The sequence below is a fragment of the Lissotriton helveticus genome, chromosome 9 (assembly GCF_964261635.1).
Source record: "Lissotriton helveticus chromosome 9, aLisHel1.1, whole genome shotgun sequence".
NCBI classification, from domain to species: Eukaryota; Metazoa; Chordata; class Amphibia; order Caudata; family Salamandridae; genus Lissotriton; species Lissotriton helveticus.
Window position 1 is genome coordinate 335,177,486 of NC_136070.1, and position 22,457 is coordinate 335,199,942.

The window sequence follows — 22,457 nt, forward strand, 5'->3', positions numbered from 1 at the left end:
GCTGGATCTGGTGGAGGACGTCGGAGGTGTCGCTCACGCTCTGGAGAGTCTGGATCACAGGCCCCTCCCTCGAAGAAGTCTTCGGGCACGGTGTACTCGGTGGTATATACGCCGCCAAGGCCTGTGACCCCTCCTCCTCTACCGAAGGAGGCTCCTCCGGCTAAGCCGCCTCTCCCCTCCCTGCCTCCCCCGTCTCCCGCGGGGCAGCCTCCACCGCCGGTCCCTCCTCATAGGCCGCCGAGGTCGGTGTCGCTGCCTCTGCTTCCGACACCTCCTAAGGGTACGCCTACCCCGAAGCCCCAAGACAGGCCACGGAAGACGCCTCCACGGAAACCGGTGGAGCGCCCACGTCCTGGGAGGTCGCGCTCCCGCTCCAGGAGAAGGGAACGTTCGCGTCACAGGTCTTCCACCCGATCTAGACGGCGCCACAGGAGACACAGGTCTCGCTCACGGACCCGGTCGTCTGGGACCGGGGACTACTCCCCGACCTTGTCAGATTCGCCGGACACGAGGGTTTCACCGGTCGACGATCTGGTGTCCTTCCAGGACGTGCTGTTACGGGGTGCGGCGAAATTGGGCTTTACCCTGACGGTGCCCACTCCAAAGACTTCGGTCATCTTCGAGACGCTCCATCAGAAGCATTTGTCTCGGCCGATACTACCACTGGTGCCGGGCCTGGAAGAACCGGCCCTGGATCTTTTCCTCACTCCAGCAGTGACGAAGGCGGCGCCTTCCAGACTGCAGAAGAAGTACCGGGCTCCGGACTCGGACCCGGCCTTTCTCAGGCTGGAGCCCCCTCCAGACTCGGTGATTGTGACGGCGGCGCGCAAACAGCATGCCACCACGCCTTCCTCCACAGTTCCGCCAGATAAGGAATCTAGGTGGTTGGATTCATCTGGGAGAAGAGTTTGTGGGACCTCGGCGACCTCAATGAAAGCAGCTAGTGCCACTGCCTTGCTGGGTCGGTATGACAGAGCCCTCTGGGAATCCCTTCAACAATTTGTGGAGCTCCTTCCGCGGGACAAGCGTGAAGACTTCCAGGAGGTGCTTAACGAAGGAATGTTGGTGGCGAATCAAGTCATCAGCGCTGCAGCCGACTCTTCTCTTCTGGCGGCGCATGGTTTCTGCCACGGAATAAACCAGCGACGACATGCATGGCTCCGCCTTACGTCTCTGAAACCGGACGCTCAGCAGAGGGTTGCCAATCTGCCATTCTCTGGCGAAACCCTGTTCGGGAAGCACGCTGATGACGAAATGGCCCGCATGAAGGCGGAAGCTGAAACGCTCACAGCGGTGGGTTTGGAGAAGCCCAAGGAGACCAAGAAGACGTACCGTCCGTTCCAGCGCCGGTTCGGTGGTCAAGGCAGGGGGCGTGGCCAGTCTTCTGGACAACAGCAGCAACAACAACAGCAGCAGTTCAGAAGACCATTCCAGAAACGCCAGAGGGGCAGAGGCGGCCATCAGTCGGCACCAGCGACTAAGGGCCAGGCCGGGTCTAGGCCCTGAGCACTTACTTCCCCGACAACTGTTACCCGCTCCGGTGGGGGGAAGGATTCAATCTTTTCTGGCAGAGTGGAGAAAAATTACTCAGGACAAGTGGGTGCTGAATATTGTTTGCAATGGATACAGTCTTCGGTTCACCAGCCCTCCTCCATCGATCCCTCCGGTGGGCTCGCAGTATCAGCTGCGCGAGCTCCAGGCGGAGGCCGATATCCTGTTAAGGAAAAGGGCGATCGAAGTCGTACCTCTGTCTCAAAGAGGAAGAGGCCTGTACTCCCGGTTTTTTCTGGTTCGAAAAAAGGACAAGAACGAGTTCAGGCCCATTCTGGATTTGCGACAAGCAAACAAGTGGATTCGCAGAGAAAAGTTTCGCATGCTGTTGTTGCATCAGATTTATCCTCAGCTGCAACGGGGGGACTGGCTGTGTGCCATCGACCTCCAGGATGCTTACTTCCATGTGCCCATTGCACACAAACACAGGAAGTTCCTGCGGTTCCAAGTCGGCGCCAATCACTATCAATACACAGTGCTGCCATTCGGACTGAAGTATGCGCCGAGAACATTCTCAAAGTGCATGGCGGTGGTAGCAGCACACCTAAGGAAGAACAAGGTGTTTGTCTACCCGTACCTGGACGACTGGTTGATCAAGGCTTCCTCCTTCACGGAAGCGCAAGCACACTTCCAGAAGACGTGCGTTCTTTTGAACAAGCTGGGGTTGCACATCAACATGTCCAAGTCGGTTCCGACTCCAGTCCAGTGCATTCAGTACTTGGGAGCCTCCATCGATACGCTGTCAGCAAGCGTGTCTCCTTCGGAGGGGCGACGATTATCACTGCTTCGGAAGGCTCGGGCTCTCATGACCGCTCCATCCACGACAGTGAGGACGGTGTCTTCTCTACTGGGATCGATGGCCTCCTGTATCTTCCTGACGCCACATGCACGGCTGCACATGAGACCGTTGCAAGAGTGCTTGGAGGATCAGTGGGATCAGAGGAGAGGATCTTGGGACGACAAGATACGTCTATCTCTGCATGCTCTTCAGTCTCTGAAGTGGTGGTGTTCAGCGGAGAATCTCCTCAGAGGGGTTCCCTTCCACAAGGACATTCCCACTCAGATTATCGTGACGGATGCTTCTCTCCAGGGCTGGGGAGCGCATTCCGGAGACCTACAGATTCAAGGGACGTGGTCCCCGATGGAGTCCACGTACCACATCAATTTCCTGGAACTCAGAGCTGTTCACTTGGCGCTGAAGGCCTTTCATCCGTCCTTCCAGACCGACTCTCTACTTGTACAAACGGACAATACGACCACGATGTATTACCTCAACAAGCAGGGAGGATCGAGGTCACGCACCCTGTCGCAGGAGGCGCAGGCGATCTGGCGCTGGCTTCTGGCTCGAGGACTGACGATAACGGCTACCCATCTGCCAGGTGTGCAGAATGTTCAGGCAGACGCACTGAGCAGACTGATTCAGGAAAACCACGAATGGGTCATAAATGACGAAGTACTAGGAGAAGTCTTCGCATGGTGGGGGACTCCAGACGTAGATCTGTTCGCCACCGCCGAAAACAGCAAATGCCGAGGCTTCGCCTCCAGGTACTACCAGCCGGGGACGCTGGGGAACGCGTTATGGATCGACTGGTCGAACAGCTTTCTGTACGCTTTTCCACCCATTCCCCTGATTCCGACGGTTCTCATCAAGCTGTCCCAGTCCAGGGCACGGATGATACTGATTGCCCCGGAATGGCCCAGACAGTGGTGGTTCACGGATCTGCTTCACCGGTCTCTCCTTCCTCACATTCGGCTGCCGTGCAGGCCAAACCTTCTCATGAAGTTCGGGGGGCTGATGTTGCACCCCATCCTCTCGTCTTTGAGTTTGGCGGCATGGCTCCTGAGTTAGTGCAATATGGTCATCTGAATCTGCCTGCAGATTGTATGGACATACTAAAGGAGTCTAAGAGACCTTCCACTAGGACTTCCTATGCTTACAAGTGGAAGAGATTTTGTATCTGGTGCAAGTCTAAGAACTATGATCCGACGACTTGTAAGGAAGATGTCATCCTTCCTTATCTTCTTCAGTTGGCGCAGTCTGGCCTTAATGTCCATTCTATTAAGGTTCATCTTGCTGCTTTGACTGCCTACAGGAAATGCCCTTCGCAGACTTCCTTCTTCCAGATCCCTGTGATCAAAGATTTCTTGGAAGGCTTGAAGAAAGTGTTCCCTCCTGTCAGGCTTCCTTCGCCTTCATGGGAATTGAATGTGGTGCTGTCCAGGTTGATGAAGGAGCCTTTTGAATCTATTCATAAGGCTTCGTTACAGCACCTGTCCTGGAAGGCGGCGTTCCTCGTGGCCATTACATCGGCCCGCAGGGTGAGTGAAATTCAGGCGTTGTGTTGCCAAGAACCTTGTACTGTATTTCATGCTGCTAAGGTTGTTATGCGTACTCACCCTAAATTTCTTCCCAAGGTTATTTCTGATTTTCATGTCAACCAGACCATAACTTTGCCTACGTTTTTTCAGAATCCTTCATCTCCAGCGGAAAGGTCCTTACATTCCCTGGATGTTAGGAGGGTCTTGAAATTTTATCTGGATAAGACCAAAGATATTCGTAGGTCTGACCAATTGTTTATCAATTATGGATCTGTCAGGACGGGTCTTGAGACCTCTAAGCAGTCTATCTCTAGGTGGATTGTGTCCTGCATACAGTTATGTTACCAAAAAGCTAATAAGACCTTAGGAGGTAAGCCTAAGGCTCATTCCACCAGGGGCAAAGCTGCCACGACAGCTTTGCTCCGTAATGTTCCGATTGCAGAAATCTGCAAGGCGGCCACATGGAAGTCGGTTCATACCTTTGCTAAGCATTACTGCCTGGACACTGATGCCAGGGCAGACGCTCAGGTTGGGCAGGCTTCGCTGCGGAATTTGTTCGCACAATAGTGGCGTTAATTCTCTTTTCTCCACCGCCGCTTTGGTGTGGGGATGGGCTTGCCATTCTATTCACTAGATTATGACTATACACATTGATCCCCTACTACAGAAGGAGTAGTTTCTGTCCTGTAACTCCAGTTCTGTAGTAGGGGTATCTCTGTTATAGTCATAAGCGCCCTCCCGCCTCTCCGGTGGAGAGAGAGAGAGAGAGAGATGCTCAGTTGAGGAATGCGACAGGTCTGGCGTGTTACGCCTTCAAAAAGAACTGAAAGTGAGAAGGACCTGCTATGCATTCTGGGATACTGGGAAAAGTTCTGGAAAGTTCTCTTAAAGGCACAGTACCCCATTTAAGCCACATAATGGCAGCCTATGGGGCTTGTCTGTCCATGCCTTCCTCTCTATCATTTCTGAGGGTGTTTGCTGTTAAAGCAAGGGAAATCTGGACAGGCTTTGCTGTTTGTGGATTTTTGGTGGAATTTTCTAGTTGAAGTACTGGACAGTGTAGCCTGTGAATATAGGCTGCATTATTTGTCTTTAAATTTTCTCTTAAGTGTCTTTGCAGTTCTGCAATTTTCTGACAACTTAAGAGATTATTTTTGATTGCTGGGGTCCACGCACATGGGCGGGACTATTCGCTAGATTATGACTATAACGGAGATACCCCTACTACAGAACTGGAGTTACAGTACAGAAACTACTCCTTCTCCAGGATGTGTGGACTTGCAGTAGGACTTCACTTTTTTCCCAGTTGCTCAGATGATTTCACCTAGTTTGGTCTGATCTGACAGAGTGGTGTACATTTACAGTAAGGTTCCTTAAGAGTTCAGGGTTTTCCTTTTGACATGAGTTTTGCACCTGTCACACACTTATCAGTGGCCACATCGGAATTAGTCTACTGTGCCCCAGTCGTAGTAGCTGAGGTGGTTTGTGGTCGCCCCACTGCACACTAGACCACACTCAACCCCTTCCGTGCTTCACTCTCAGGTTAGCAAGAGAGAGCAGCCATTGACTTCTTAGGTATTGAGCGTGGGAGTGCACAAACTCAGGACTCAACGATCATTCAACGGACAGAATAACTTCAATGTCCAGCGCAGTGCTTATCCTTTGTGAAAAAGGAAGTACTTTGATTCGCATAGTGGTAGTAAATAATACACAATCCAATTTAAGTTACAAATCTATGATCCTGTTAATGCCTTTCTTATGTAGCACTAGAAAAGCTGATTCTCTTTGCTAAACCTACCCGGGTCGGCTCACCCTTAGTAGTGATAGCAGAGGCATTAGTCAGGCACAGGTGCAGTCTATAATGTCTCCACTCAATCATATGCACTTAGTTTTCAAGCCTTTTTCCCCTGGTGGTCTTATGGCCACACAGCTATTCTTTATCCTCTCTCTTGAGCTTGTCTGGCATTTCGAAGTCCTTTGAAGGACCGCAGTGAGCTAGAGCAAGTTTGCCAGGCACAGCTTTATCTCAAAGCACACAACCGCCCAGTATTAGAGCAGCGGCACAAGTATGTGGAGCGCTGAGGCACACCCAGGCGGGTCGATGTAATCTCACAGCAATTGCAGTAATGCCCGGCCCCAGCAGGCAGTTGTAGCCCTGTCTGTGCCGCTGTTTTCATATGGCAGATATACACATGACTGGGCCAGGTAGGCATTTTAAGCCCCAACTGCGCGGATGTCATCGAACTGACCTAAAAACCCCAAGATCCAACTCCATTCTATGTAGGCCAAGTCTCCATCTTAAATAATGGAGGTCACCATTGTCTCAATCTCAGACAATGGAAGTCACCATCTTTCCAGATTTATGCAGAATCATTGTTGTCTACCATTAACACAGATGTCCTCTGACGTTATCACTCTAAGAACTAGGAAAACTTAAGTCAGTTGACTAATGGCATAGATGTAGCACCTGATGCAACATTCATCTGGGTCAAATGCCTACTCATCACCATTTCAAGATTAAGTTGGAACAAATACCTATAGTTGAAATAGTGTAGTCTGATTCGACGTCCTTCAACCTTACATGTTCATAAAGAAACATCTGGAATGCACCCCATGATGCACATAATCTGTCAGATGTTCCTAAACTTATGTCAGAAATTCCAGTTTCTAATGTGATTTAGTATAAATGGACTGCCACTTGACCACTTGTCAGGATAGATCTTTCACCCAGATTATCACACAAGATTCTGCCAGAGACCGTCTCACCTACCGCCAGCACACTTCGCAGATGCTACATCTCTCCTGAAGCTGATAAAGCAGAGTCCCTAAAGAAGCGTGTGTTTGCCCTTCGCAGGGAACATGGTCTTCACGCCTCTGCTGATACTGACAGCCTTTGCTGTCAGTAAGGTATGCAGTGCATCTCTTCTCCCTAAGAAACTCTAGACAGCAAGTTGCTCTGCCTTCCATGCTCTTTGTGTAGCGCATAGAATTAGACATTAGGGCGTTAGGTTCTGAATGACATTTTATCCATGTCAGAAATGTTAATTTTATTCTTGTTATTCATAACATGTCTTTTTGCTTTTTTCTATAATATCCTGTGTTGTTGTTTTAGATGTCCTGAGAAACAGGTTGTTCCTGTAGTAATAAATACTCTTTATGTAAAAGTGTTTATTCTTCTTAGTGCAGTGGGTGTGTGATATTGTGAATAATGAAAAAGGATTTGTTACTGTTACCACAGTGCACCGGACTATTACAAACCCAAAAGCACTGTTTCTATTTCAATTACACATTGAGTAGTGTTTTGCAGGGCTACCATAACCTGTCTTTTACATCCCTCATTGGTGCATTGAACCATGTTCACTTGTGTCACCTGTGAATGGGAAAGCACACCTGGTAGAACTACACCCAAATCTTGATTAATGCAGTCACAGACTAACCCAAACCAATTAGGTAGTTGCAGCCTTAAGTGGGCAGTGTCATCGTGCAACAGTCTAAGCCCAACAAGTGAAATGAGGCAACTATTAAGAGCAGTTCCTGAAAGTAACCAGGTATGAGAGACCCAGGGGACCCTCCACAATACAGATCACTTCTATGTTGCTCTCAGCAGTCCAGTTCCTCTGTATGTTCCACAGCCCAGGACACACTGGGCTTTTCTTTCTGGACTGTCTCCTCTGCTTCAGGGTGATACAGGAACTTTCCCTCTCTCAGAAGGTAGACCGATTTCTAGGCACACAGTCAGACCCTAGGCTGCTCCAGCAGAAAGTGCAAACTTCAGGTGATGTCCTCGTCCATAAGAAGATTGACTGACAGGCAGACATCAGCTCTCGTCACACAGCAGTCCTTCAAGTACTCTATAGAGCGCTGCACTACTTGTTCTTAATAGACTTCGAAATGTAACATGGAAAGCTAGTTTGTTTTTCACTTTTATTCACATTTTCTGGACAGAGAATGTCTCAAACTTCAGAATTGGTTTGGGCTAGTTCTTCTTTCAAGTGTCTTTCTTATTGTACACCCTAGGCACAGCTTTGTGTAGAGTGATATTTCTTGCAGCAGGTAGCACTGGTGCTGGATCCATACCAGAGCACCCATAAAACTGGCACATTAAAGTGCACCTGGCTATCACCAGCCCAACTGAGGCCTTGGGATAGACAAAAGGATATGCTGACCTAGAAACGCCCTGGTCTTACAAAACAGAAACTGCAGTCTTGCCTCTTGTCTGTTCTATCTACCAAATGGAAGTGCAAGGAAGAACTAATCAGCAGCCCCTTGTTAATAAAGTCATCTTTGAATTTCTGAAGATAGCACTCTCTCCATCCTCCTCTCTTCAGTGTGTGGTTCTCCTTGGCCACACGAATGCAGGCAATACGAATCCATTGCCTCTGGATGATGTTGTCACCCTCATTCTTGAACTGTGCAAGGGCGGTAGTATAGAAAAAGAATCCTATTGTCTTCCGCACACAGACTGATGCAGCCAGGGCAGACACACACCTGCATGTGATAAACACAAATGCACCCATTGGACATAATCATAGAATTTCATTGCAGTGATTTGGGCATACACATAGCAGGCCTCACTCTGTGTAAAAAAAGTCTGGTCACACTGTTAATCTTTCAAAACACAGTGTGCTGCTGCCACCACTTTGTGATATACCCTGGACAGAAACAGTTCTCCCCAGCCCACAATGGCACCAAGTTCAAAATAAGTCAGAATAACAGATACGCATGCAGTCGGGTACACAGGAGAAGAGAGCATGACCATATACCATGCAGGGGAGATTCATGTCTCAACAGCACCCAAAGTGTTTTCCAGGATCAAAATGATGAAATAACCTTACACACAGAAGCTGAACATTCATCTGTAACCTTACTTGGAAGGTTTGGCAGTATTCTCTTCTCCTTGACCTGGCTCTATCTCTGAATGAAGTTATACTTAATGCCATCCCCACATCTTTCTTTCAGTTTCAAGAAGCTGGGCACTGCCTCAGATGGGAATTGTCCTCCTATAGCACGCTCACAGAAAGGGTTTCATTGTTTCACTTGCTACTCCAACACACCATGGCAGTGTCAAATACCTCTTCATCAGATGGATTCATCATACTCCACTCACCCTGGCTCGTCTTTGGAACCAAGTGTTGTACTCATACCACCTTGTTGTGTTAGATGCTTGTCCTATTAGAATAGACTTTGAAGAACCTTTTGATAGGATCAGCCATCAGCCATTTTTTTCATCACCACAGACCTATCTAGTTGCAGTAGGGAAGCCAGCAAAGGCCATTAGATGATTATCAACCTGTGATTTCTAAAGGTCAGGATCTGTCTTATAATCACGTTGAGCTGAAGCAATTTTCTTTCATCTTTTAGCAACTTAGTCTAGCCGCAGATTCCTGAACTTTTCAATTCTCCCCAGGCGCCTGTCTGGATCTAGACATTTTTCAGCAGTACTCATGGTGTAATTCAGCAAAGACTTTCAAAGAACAAATAAATCAATACTGCCCACTGGTGTTCAATCCAGTGTGAATAGAAAACATTTCCCACCATATCGACCACACACATTTGGAAATTAACAATATGACAACATCCAAACAAGACCTATGTAGCCTGGCAAAGTGGTCTGTTGTGGCCCAACATAAGTTGAGATATTAATCTCTGGTATATAAAAACTAGTACTGAAAAAGGATATAACCCTTATCTCATATGACATTCGCAGAGTGGGGAGGGTGGGCAGTGAGTTAATGAATCTGTGACTCTACCAGATATTACGTTACTGAAGGTAAGTAACTTTTACATCTGATAGATGCATCTAGCCGCAGATTCCTTCATTTTATTATTAAATACCATAGCTATACCCCCGTGGAGGAGGGTCTGCGAACCAATCCTACAAAACTTCTCAATGAGAACCAGACAGTCATAACTAACAACTGACCAAATGTACGTAGGAATAGCAAAACAAGAGCTTGACTCTCACATAATCCATGAAGACTGTCACAGAGCATATACATAATAAACAATCTTACAGACCCAAGAGAATTGGCCCTTGAAGGAAAGGGGTGAAAATCCCCAAAAGAATCATCTGTCGGTTATCAGATATTAATCTCTATTCCCCAAGGGGATAGAAACTTGTTGACTAAAAGGGCTGAGTGCAAGATAAGTCATGTAACCACGATAAAGAAATATCAGAGAAAAGAGATATCCTGATAAAATCTTAAAGAAGGACTCTCAAAACCCATTCCATTGTACCAAGGTGAATGAACACCAAAAGAAAAATGAACATGAATACCTCCATGGTATTGAGAATTGTGTTTGAACAAAATGACCACTCAAAGGTTACATAATGCTCAGAAAGGAGGTTAAAATGACACCAATAGATTTGAATTTAATATTGATATTCATCAATTATGTCAGGGTGTAAACAAATGTCACCACAAAGGTGTATCACTTGGATATATGCATAATGCATATAACATTCTGTCCCAAAAGACTCCAAGTGGTCTGACAACACAAAGAGCATCGCTGGCCCACATTTACTGCAGGGGAGCAGGTATTTACAAAGCCTTGTTCCTGCATTGCCTTCAGTGTCATGGTCCGATGTTCTGAACACGACTCCCTTCAAACTCCCAAGACAAGTGAAACACACCTATTAGTGCCATATCAAAATATTAAATAAGGAAAAGATAAAATATTAATGGGAAATAATATATAAAATCAATCCTTGTTGGCAGCAAGTGCATGCGACATTTGTGAAATGAAACACAATTTGATCACAAGCCTGCCTCAAGAAGTTACAGCCATGAATCACAAGGACTCATAAAGCACTGTGAAAATAGACACACACCCAAAAAGACAGGTAGAATATACCCTCCAAACAGATGCAAAAAAAGCATTTTAGGCGTATATCAAGAAGAACTTCTTATAAAGCCTAAAAATTCCATACATTTTGTGACTGGAAACATGTAAGGAAACTGCAGCTAGAAGTCTCCATCAGTATGTATCAGACACTACCAATCACACAGCATAAAATACAGAGTTCACCCCATATGTTTAAGGAGGGAACAAATTGAAATACTTATCCCTTCCACAGTGGTGAAGGCAACTAACTTATGTTTTCCGAAGAATACATCATAAACTCTGAGTTTACTCTCACAATTGTCCAAGAAGCGAAGCACATACAATAAAAATGTAGATGTGCAGTCTGCCCAGAAGGAGAAGACTACCTACACCATAAAAACACATAGTCCAAGGGGATGTTAATAAAGGATGACCACCAGAACATGCATTCAAAAGAATACAAACGTAGGCCCTGAATATTGCCATAATATATATACCTACCACAAGAGTAGTGAGGACATCCACGTTGATCACTCTAACGGGTAAAGACTAGAGCATCCCTCCATACCAGACTTACCACTGGCATACTAACATGTCCATATGAGAGACAACGAAATGTCGAAAACATGCTCATTTTAGCATACTGAACTGCTGCAAAGAAGCCTGCGTCAGAAAATCTTCCAACAAGAAGATACAACATTTGACAATAACCTCTTGAGCATGAAGCTCATCCTTAGAGGCCAAGGGGCAAAGGCAAACCTCCCTTGTTATCTAAACCAACTCTAAGAAAAGGAAAAAACTGGTACTTAGAATAAAACACCTGCTCTCGCAGGACATTAAGTGGTCAAACCAATAACGGATACGTAAAATGTCCTAACAAAGCTTACTCGCTTTAAAAGAAACCTACATCTCAAGTATAAGACAATTTACACCAGTACAAACAACGCTACGACTCTGAAGACCTCTGTCCTCCATGGAAGCTTCTCAACACTCCCTAAGCTTGCCTCCTAAAAAGATGGGCACCCTCAAATGGCATGTCGACCAAAGTCGTCTGGACAGCCTCCAAGAAACCCGAAGTTTCCAACCAAGCTCTACACCTTAATGCCACTGCCCAATGCCATTGTGCGATGTACAGAGTCTGTGGTGTCCAAGCCACACCTTATAGTAAGCCTAGCACCCTGTTGACCATCTTTAATCAAATCACCAATCTCAGAGCGAACATTATCTGGCAGAGATGGTAACACATTCTGTAGTGAATCCCACAATGCATGGGAATATCGCCCCAGCACACAAGATGTATTTGTGGATCGCAAGGCTGAACTTCTCGAATCAAAGATGTGTTTACCACAATCATCACAATTCTTAACTCGCTAACCACTGGATTCTTAGGAACAGAATCTACATCTTGCGATGAAGTCGCAACCTGAGTCACCAAGCTACAGGTGGAAAGGTGTCTAAGAAGAGAAATTGGGACCCCAGGTGCAGGCAGGTGTCTGCATGCAATATCACGGTCCACTGAGGCCCCCGATTCAGGCTTGGCACAGGAACCTAATAATACATCAAAAGGGACCTCCCCAAACAGAAGAACAGGTTCTTCCCCTTTCTGTCCCTGAAAAGGACCTCAATCAAAGGGTCTGTGGACCTTCGCACCCTAGGAAGTGACAAGTTTAAAACTGTAGCCACTTTTCTTAGCATGTCTGCAAAGGAGGAACTTGCCTCTGTGGCAAGGCTAGGGGGAGAAAGGAACCCTGAGGCTGCAGATGAAACCAGGCCAATAGCCTCTCCCAGAGCAGACAACCAGCTCTCCTCCATCTGAGGCACGTTAATATCAGAAATGGGCTGAAAGGGCCCTGCCTCAATCGACTCAGGCTGTCTTTTAACAGGAATCAAAACCTGCATATCCACCTCAGTCTGAATAGTCTATTTTGCATCAAACCTCTTACGATGCCTACACTAAGGAGGAGAAGCGACTTCGACAGATGCCACCGATGTCACTATCGGAGTCAGCTGATCGAAATTTGGTGTCGAAGGTAGAGATCCCGAAGGACGGTGGATCTACATCGACCCCTCTGCTCCAAAGGCTCAGGCGTCACCAAGGGCAAACCCTCCGACGGCACCTCAGAGGGAGATGGGGTCCCAAAGATGAAGTGCAAGGAATTATAATATTCCTTCATCTGAGCCATCGATGCACCGGCTCCCAGAAACACGGGGGACGTGGTGCGGAGTCGGGTACTGCCTCCTCAACCATCGAGCGGGAGCAGCCATGGGAGACGGAGTCCCCACGCAGTAAAGCCCTGGAATGCTGAGACTTACCTGTCAATATCCCCAAGGAACGATATCCTCCAGACCAGCTTCAGCTCCGAGATCAACCCTGGTTTTCCTGAGACAACGAAGACTGAGACTGGGAAGCCTCCGAGGTCGTGTCACATGCGGCGCCATCAACTTCAAATATCACTCCTTTAACCAGCCGCGACCCGTGGAGGGATTTTCGTGGGGCAGAAAGGCGGGGGAGGGGCAGGGTGGGGGGTGCTAAACACCGGAATATGGATAATGTGAGGTAAGTAAGCAATTTAATAAATAAAACAAATTTCGTAGCGTGCCCTGCATCTCAAAATGCTATGCAGGGCGCACAACGAAATTAGTTTTATTTATTAAATTAAACTTCCTCCACGGGCCGCGGCTGCCTTTGACAACTTTGGTTTTAGATTCTGGCAGGAGCCACAATCTTCAGCGTTGTGGTGCTCGCCTAAATAACGACATGGAGTGTCGAAGCAGGTCAGGAAAAATTGACACAAGGAACTGCTTCTCCGGGTCTGAGTTACAGCAGGGAAAAGAAGAAACTGACGTCTGTGCGCAGGAGTGGACTTGCATGTCTCCACTGGCGTCAGGACAGAGTCAACGTCATCACAGAGCCATACAACACTGTCCCCCGGCACGCAGAAGTACTGTTGAAAAAACTTCCGGATCCAGACTGGTGCCCGGGTAGAATTCAAAAGTTAATGAATCTGCGGCTAAGACTGTCTGTACCGGATATTACGTTACCGAAGGTAAGTAACTTTTACTTCAAAACTCCCCCATTATTAGAATAGAACACGTTTTGATACTCCACTGGATCCATCACATAATTGTTCTGAAGACCATCTTCTGCCTCTGACAGCCTTTAGAAGTCAGGAGTTTTAATATTCATAGACAATAGCACTACTGTGCTGTGTCATGGATCAATGAGAATGGTCTTCTAAACATGAAATATTGCCCTCAGCTGCCTAATTAACAGGGGCGGTTTCTCCATTAGGGCTCAAGGGCTGCGCCCCTCTGAAATTCCTACACATGTACATAAAAAAATATTAAATAGATCGATTTATCTAGAGATACGATTGTATCCCTAAATAAACTGATGTATTTAAGTCTGGGCTGTCTGTTTAAGGCTGCCTGTTCTGCAGTAGACGGAAGCTAGGCAGTAAATTACTTTTTTAATGGTGATGCATGACGCAGGGCTTTCAGATTTAAAGCCCTTCATTTTCATTGTAGTCTAGGGTTCTATGTACACTGTAGGCCAGTGACTCAATAGGCGTCATGGTTTCAGGCGTCAGAGACTTCATCCCTGCGTGATTTCAACCGTCCGTCATTTAAAGGCATACATCCCACCCTTTTGTCATATGTGAAAGTGGATGCAAGCATGTCTTGTTCTTGGTAATGGTAACTGTATGCAAGCTAATGCTATGTTATGTATATTGTGCTGAGACCCCTCATCACGTTAACCTCTCCCACTGTGACGCCCCACACCCTCGCTGCACATCTCTCGCTCCTTTAGAAGTGAAGCAGTGTAATTTGTTCCCTTGCTAAATGGATCCAAATAAGGAGCAGGGTTCGCTCTTGTCCCTTGCAAAGTTGATCCAAATATCTGAGTCAAGCCCAAACTAGAGATATGTGCTTACTGTGGAACATGTGCTTACAGTGGCCAGTTCTCTGATGTATGACATTAAAACTGGCCATGTCTTCATGCCTCAAAGTTAACCCTGATGCCTAAAACATGGATTGACTTGCAAACAATGAATGTTAAAATGTCAAGGCAATGCATTTCAGCGATTTAGTTCCTCTCTCATTTGACATGCTTTACTTAATCATGCATTCCTAAGCGTTGGCTATTTTATAATCTGTATTTTGTTTGTGCATACTTTGAGGCTTGAGCCATGTCAGGTGTTTATGAGAGGCTTTCATTAAGTGCTCAGGCGCTAAAGCTGAAGCCAAACAAAGTGCATGTCAGTGGGTTAGCCTCTCTGCAGAGCACACAGAATAATGTTTGTGTATTCCATTTGCAACTGAAATTATGTGAATATGTGTGTGAAGGGGGTACACAGATGTCAAAAGATTTGCAAGGCAAAAGTAGGAGAAATTAAAGTGCATACATTTGAGGGCGTGCAGTGTATGTGAAGTGACAGGTGTGAGGAAGTGCATTCGGGAAATAATGAAAAGAGGATGCTGAAGAGGAAAGAGAGGGGATTGAAGATGTGCAGACAGACAAGATATGCAGAGAAAATGAGGATACATAACTAACCTAAAGCACACATAATTGAAGTCCAAAACTCCTTCCACGGGCCTCAATGCTATTTAATTCAGATTCACTATTTCAGAATGTAAACCTTTCCAAGTATTATTATTCATAAGAAATCGTTGTTACTCATTTATCTTAAGCAGCTAACATCCAGTAACAAAGCCAATGATACTGACAGGCTTTAGGTGTTGTCAGTTGTGCCATTTATCTGGATAAAATTACATTTCATAGAGAAACAAAAATACTGGTCGGGTGGCACACTATGCTGAACAATTTACACATCACAGTAACTGTTGAACAAATGAATGCAGGAAGATATGGGGCAGTTTTTAATGTGTTTAATATTTCAAGACTATATGTTCCCACTGCCTTGCTTTATCACTACATTAATTTCCTTTAAAATGCACCATTTGCCAATATTTTTTTCATTTCTTTCTCGGGAGAGGGACTCACCCTGGACCCCAGGTTTGTCCATTGAACTTGTTCATATCGTTCGCTATATAAAAGTCATGCCCAACGTTTACACCCCACCATTTTCAAATGTTACTAGCCACCACTGCTATTTAGCAGTAGCTCGAAAGACCCAAGCAGGCTGAAAAAACCTGTTTCTAAAAAGTTTGAGCGAACTTCACCAAGACGTAGATAACAATTAGTTCCCAACTTGGGGACAGCTGCGTATAGATTTCCTCTCGTGAATAGGATAAGGCTGAAAGCTTCCTGTATGGCTCATGGGTGCTAATGGGTCCGTCCCCGCTCTCTGCAGTGTACCTTCTTGTTAGATTATAAGAGCTGGTTTCTGTATTCCATGTCCTCATTTGAAATGCAGCCTAAAAACTAAGGCATTCCAGATTATTTCACATATTTCTGGTGAAATTTTCAGTCTTTCCATTTTCTTGGTCTAACTGCTTTTATTTAATTGGGATGTTCTAGAGTTTTCCAATATTCCACCTGTGCCGACAGATATTTTCTGAGCAGAACTGCATAATTCTTCATATTATCCTTGTATCACTGTGCTTAGCTACCTTTTTAATGGTTACTGTTACCAGTAGTTTATGGATAGCGGGCCTGTGTAAAGATAACCAGGATTGAATTCACATGCCAAGGAGTCAGTCTAATAAATACTATCTGAAAAAGCAAGTGCTTCAATGTTGTCATTAGGCATGGCTGAATTATATCTGTCTTTCTAAGTTGACTCTGGATAATGTCTTCTACCTGGCAAATTAGATATCACATTGTAGTCACTTCTCACTTCAGAGACCCCACAATTTAACGTTTGTATATGTTTTTACTTTTGTCAGTGTTTCCCCAGTGAGTCTGTGAAATGGAAGACTGCCTTCCACCCCTTAATTGTATCAGAGAGTTGTGGGGATAAGTGGATGGCAGAAGTGGTAGCACATTTGTGCCCAGGTTTTATTTGTAACCTTTTTAATGTAACAAGAATGGGTTCTGGTGTCTCCTAACAGGCAGAAGGGCACTAGTATATCAAAGTAAATTTACTACAGTGAGTACTTTTTTACTTTTTAATGCTGGTATGCCTGTTACATTCTAGTCTGCATTAACCTCTGTAAGTATGAACAATCAATGTTTCCTAAAGACATACTCTTCTTATTTGCTTTAGGCTTTTAATAAGTACAAGAGAGAAGGATTCCTTCTCCAGAATGTCGACAAAGCCCCTCTTGCAAAGAGGAGGAAGATGAAAAAGACGAGTACAAGCACAGAGACACGCAGCAGCTCCAGCGAGAGTTCGCAATCGTCCTCATCTCAGTGTCAAGATAAATTGTCTCCTACCAAAGCACTGCAGGCAACTAACCGGACGGAGAGCAATAACCCAGAAGGCATCTTCCAGTTCTCAGACTAGAACAGAGAATGGGCCAAACAGACTTACTAATACTTTGGTACTCACTGTGGTGCTTTTTAAGAACAGTCAAATGCAGTCTGCAATAGGACATGGTGTCCCATAGCTTTGTTTTTTAGACTCCATGCTTCGTTCTGATTTCTTTGGTCTAATAGCCAGCTATGATCTTTCTAGCCATCTTGTGCTCTGTTTTTGTGTGTCCAGGGTTTGTGAATACTCTTTTTTTTTTTACGGTACTTGAGAACCTTGTCATGCTACACTTATAGGCCAACGGTTCTTAATCCTGAGTTGCAGTGTAATTTGTCTTGGGACAGGGGAAGGTCTTACATTTCTGTTGCATTAAAAGCCAGATCTCAATGTGTCTTTTAAAAACTAGAGCAGCTGTGGAGAGCCTTCAAAAGCCTTTGAATGTGTCATGTGTTTCAAATTTCTATGAGTTGTGTATGCCTGTCTTGTTTTGATACAAATGTTATGTGTGGTTATTAAAATGTTATATTTATACAGAACTGTACAGTCAAATGAGTCTTGGTCCATGTAATATTATCAAGTTTTTGTAATTAAATCAGTTACGATAGAGTTTTTGAGGTCGGTGTTAACTGCACATTGGTTATTTGGGCATGGTTCTTAACCTTGACTGCCTCTTTGTCAGCTAATGTGAAATGTAATAACAATGCACTTTATGCTAGGGTCTTGGCAGTTAGCTGTTTGATGAAGCAAATTCACTTGGATCAGACGATTTTGAAGTGATATACTTTATTATCCTTCCTCTGAACTGTGCATGAGTAAAGACATTGAGGGGTGGCTTTATCATGTACTGGGTAAATTCAAACTGCTTATGCAATGATCTGCTGCAAAAAACTAAAGGGAAATATTACTGAAACACTGTGCATCACACCTATATACTGTGGTTGTACTATGGTGAGGGATCTCCGCTGTAGTAATTTATTATGTAAATAGTATGTTTGGTATTAAGCATAAAACATGCATCGAAACATTTCTGCCGGTGAACTTTTGAATTTGCAAAGCCTATTTTATAAATCTGTGCTAAAACACTTGCTTTTAGGAGTGAAACAGAAGTCTTTAAAAGCACTTATAAATGAATCTATATTTACAACAATAACCTTTTAGTTATGTTTTGTTTTAAAATATAAAATGACAGCTATTAACCAATTGCATCTAATCAAGTTTTGGGAGTAATTTTAACAAACTTAATCCAAATGCTATGCAAAAAACGTTTATTGAAAAATGTTCATTTAAGGTGTAAAAGTATCAGTCACTGGCTGTATTTACATGACCCTAAAAATCTGTGTTGTAGAAAACAAACTGCAGTGACGAACAATGGTGCTGTAAACTAACCTTTATATTAACATACCTTTGTATTGTTTTGAGGCATTTCGATTTGTAGTTAAAGGACACCAACTTCATCAAATCATCAAGTTTCCAAAATAATGTCTTGAATAAATTGTTACTTTTTACAAACCTTTGTAGTTATGTTCTAGTTATGGATTTGATGTTTGCACGATCATCAAATATTTTACATGATAGGACCATTTATTGTGAAACAATTTAAACTTCTCAAAAAATTGAATGCATTGTGTTTCTGGGCAGTGTGCCAGCAATGCAGGTACGACGAATGCTGTAGAAAAGGTGGATCAGGTAGTTTTGTTGTGCTAAGTCTTCCTTGGCATGATTACAGCGCCCTATATTGTAATATTTTTGCAATATTTCATTTTAATTTCTCCCGTTAATACCATCATATTGTATGTTATTGTCTCATCCATGATGTCATGTTGTGCAGTTCGTGATTTTTCCACTGTGGACATATTAATAATATGATGTGTGTCACCAAAGAATACCAAACTTTACTTACTGTATTTCTGTAAATCCCTAAATACATTTCAATGTCATGAAATCTACTTTTGGAAGGTAAATATCTTCAAATATCACCCACAATTTTAAAGTCCGTAATTTTGTCTCGTTTTGATAGTGTTACCTTCTACAACAACTGAACTGCTAAATCCATGATATTCCTATATGTGAAAGACTAGCCAGAAGAGGGTAAATAGTGACAAAACTCTTAATAGGGAAGTAGAATTGTATAGTGCATTTTAAGATGCGTTAAGTACTCAAAAACATGGGCTAAACATCTGCTGGCATTGAACTGTCGAAACCAATGTTACAAAAAGCATATGGGATGTGTAGTAAAAAGATAGAAAATACCCCAAAGGCCTAAAACGGTTAACATAATTCACAGTGGAACATACATATATTTTAAATTGCAATCAATTTACACCACACAATATTGCAATATAGCAAAATAATTCCAGCCATGTTGATCTGCAAGCTATTAATTCTATTGGCAAACAATTTAAAATGTTGAAAGCTTAGCGCCGGTATTACGTTTTTTTTTAACAATTATTTTTTCAGTTGGCATCCCGAGTACTCTAAAGAAGGCTTGAACACAATACATTTTGTTGCCAACATATGTGTCAGACAAGACTGAGGATGAAATTCAGACACCTTGACACCTTTTTTAAACATTTTTATTGGTATTTGAATAAATGATAGAAACATGTATTTAAGAGCAAGAGTCAATACATGATATATATTGGATCTTGTCAGAGTACACCTTCAATCCTTCAAATACACTACCAGTATGGATCGAATAGCTACATAAGATGGCTTCCAAGTAATCAAAGACCATTTCATGATAATAATATATTCATACAGTTACTCCAGTCTCAGTGGGCCTCAAATTGTGTATGGTAGTAAACCTTAACATACTCCAGTAATTTTTATAGTGATTCTGTGGATTATAACTCTTGAGTGCTCCATGCATATATTGACAATTGAGAGTTGTAATTGCAGTCTCGAAAATGCCAGAAACAATGGACATATTAGTCAAAGAAAAGAACTGTGTTAATGAAACAAAAAACCAAGAACACGGTTGTCCAGAGGGACTGAATGCTAAAAAAAAATAAAAAGTGGAACCTGCTTTAGATAGAGTGGTTCCAAGGGTTCTAAAAACATTCATGTTGTTTCGCTGGAGGCCAGGTAGAAGGGGAAGGCACCACAGTGATAGCTCCCTTCAGTAGAACTGTTTCCTGTTAATCAGGTATACTTCATCAAGGGGGTTCCGCGATACTCTCCTCTTGCTTTGTGCCATCCACCATTTCTCTGGCTGCACCATCATTTCAATTATTCCAGGCTCCAAGCACCTCAGTCTAAAAGCCAGCTAATGGGCAACACCCTATTCCCCGTGCATCTTCCCTAATCAGTGCACTCTCTCTTCAGCTCTGGCCCAAGTATCAATATCCCTTTCACATGTCACCACTGGTGGCCCAACCCAGCCATCCATCTCATTGCGATACGTTTTCTTGCCAAGACCAAAGCCAGGTCTACAAACCTAGAGACAGCCTTGCATGCCTTGTGTCTATGGAATGATCCTAGGAGGCAAACCTCTGCTGTGCAAGGGAGCAAGCACCCCATTCATTGTAGCAATTACAGCATGCAGACGTTTTGTAACCTCTGCAACGCCACTTCATATGTGCAAACCTGGCTTCTGGATCCCCAAATCTAGGACAAGTCTGCAAATCTCCTCCATATATGACCTTTAGTCTATGGGTGAATAAAATAGGTTGTGTGTAAATAATTAAATTGTACACATTTAAATGTAGTGTTCCTAGAATATGCTTTGGGCTCCCAGTAGTCTTAACCCATTCAGTGTCCGTCAGGTCTCTGCCCAGTAATGCTTCCCACCTCTCCCAAGTCTAAACCAATGGTTTTGTGATCATCTCGAGTTGTGCTTTATAAAGCTACTTCACGTGGTGACGTGCAGAGCCCAGGGTCACCAGTGTCTGAAGGACGATATGAGTTTCCAGCTCTCTTCCGCTCCCAGGCCACAAATCCCTAAACGTCCTCACCGGAGAATGATAATTCAAGAACTGGCTGGGGGAAAGTCATACTGTGATACGACATCATCTAGCGGGATAAGCGGACCCAATTGAAAGCAATCACTGACTGTGATGAGACCGGCTGTTGTCCATTCAGATTATTGTGGCTCCTGAATAAGGAAAGAAGATATCCATGTGGTAACCCTATCAATGGCAGATCTGGAGCATAGAGAGGAGTTCTAGATATTCGCCATAAGCATCTCCGTCAGCATTGTAGTGCCACTCTCACTAAGACCCTTGGTGTGGGAGTGACCAAATTTCAGTTTAAGGCGTTTCGCCAGCAGAATCCCTATTATCAATGAGCCCTATGGAACCCAGCATTTCGAGGCTCTTACCATCCAACCACTGGGCCAATCATTAGGCAGCCATAAAGTAGAATTCAAAATCAGGGGCGCGTACGCCGCTTTCCCCCAGAGCTCTCAGAAGTACTGCCAGGGAGACTCTATTGCGCTCACTATTCCATATAAATTCTCAGAGTAGGGAATCCAAGTTATTAAACTTGGAGCCTGATATAACAGAGAGATTAAAAAAAAAAATAGGAGAGTCTAGGGGGCATAATTATCTTGGACCAGGAGATATGAGCCATCGCGGTAACTTTAAGAAGCTCCAGAATTGTACACAGGCCTTAAGAGATAGTATCAACGGTCCCAAATTGCCATCTTTAAGATCTACCAAAGCATGAAACGTGAATGCACAATTATCGAAAGGACTGAGGTGACCAGGCGAGTCCTAGTAGCATATCAGATGGCTGTGCCATCCCCACTGTCATGGGACAAAAGATGAGTCTTGGACTTAACACAAAGGCCTGTAAGTACCGAAAATTCATTTAATAATGTCATGGCATCAGCAACTCCCAGACGACTATCCGCTTGGTACAGTAATAAGTCACAAGCATATAAAGATATACTATGTTCCTTGCCCTCCAAAACCACCTAATGATCTGCACTCTTCTGTCAGAAGAGCTCCACCAAGGGATCAATGGCCAGGGCAAACAAAAGGGGAGACATTGGGCACCCCTGCCTGGTGCCCCGATGTACACCAAATGAGGCCAAGATGACACCTCCCAAGCCAGCCCTCGCTGTTATATGCACTGATCCGATCAGCAATCTCCTAACCCCATTCGCCCATGACTGCGTGAGGTAAATTCCATTTTATCAAATCGAAGGCCTTCTCTAGGTCTACTGACATAACTAAGGCATCTTTGCAGACACCAATATCCTGGTAGAGGATATGAAATAAACGGCGGAGGTTCACAGAGGAGGGTCTCATTGGTATGAATCTATTCTGGTCGTTGTGTATGAGACCTGGCAATCTTTTTGCTACTATTTTGCTGATAATCATAAAATCTAAATTCAGCATAGAGAGAGGGCGATACCCAGATTGGTGTGTGGCAGATGACTTT

The 22,457-nt window shown here is 44.4% G+C and overlaps 1 protein-coding gene across 2 annotated transcripts in view; it reads left to right on the forward strand.

Annotated features, from left to right (window-relative positions):
- The window catches only part of RPS6KA5 (ribosomal protein S6 kinase A5), a 628,800-nt gene extending 610,218 nt beyond the window's left edge, over window positions 1–18,582 (forward strand). For both annotated transcript variants that reach the window (XM_078660052.1, XM_078660053.1), the window contains exon 17: window positions 16,866–18,582. In XM_078660052.1, coding sequence (XP_078516178.1) covers window positions 16,866–17,105 — 240 coding nt within the window. In that variant the 3' untranslated portion in view covers window positions 17,106–18,582. The remainder of the gene's footprint in view (window positions 1–16,865) is intronic.
- The last annotated feature ends 3,875 nt before the right edge of the window (window positions 18,583–22,457 follow it).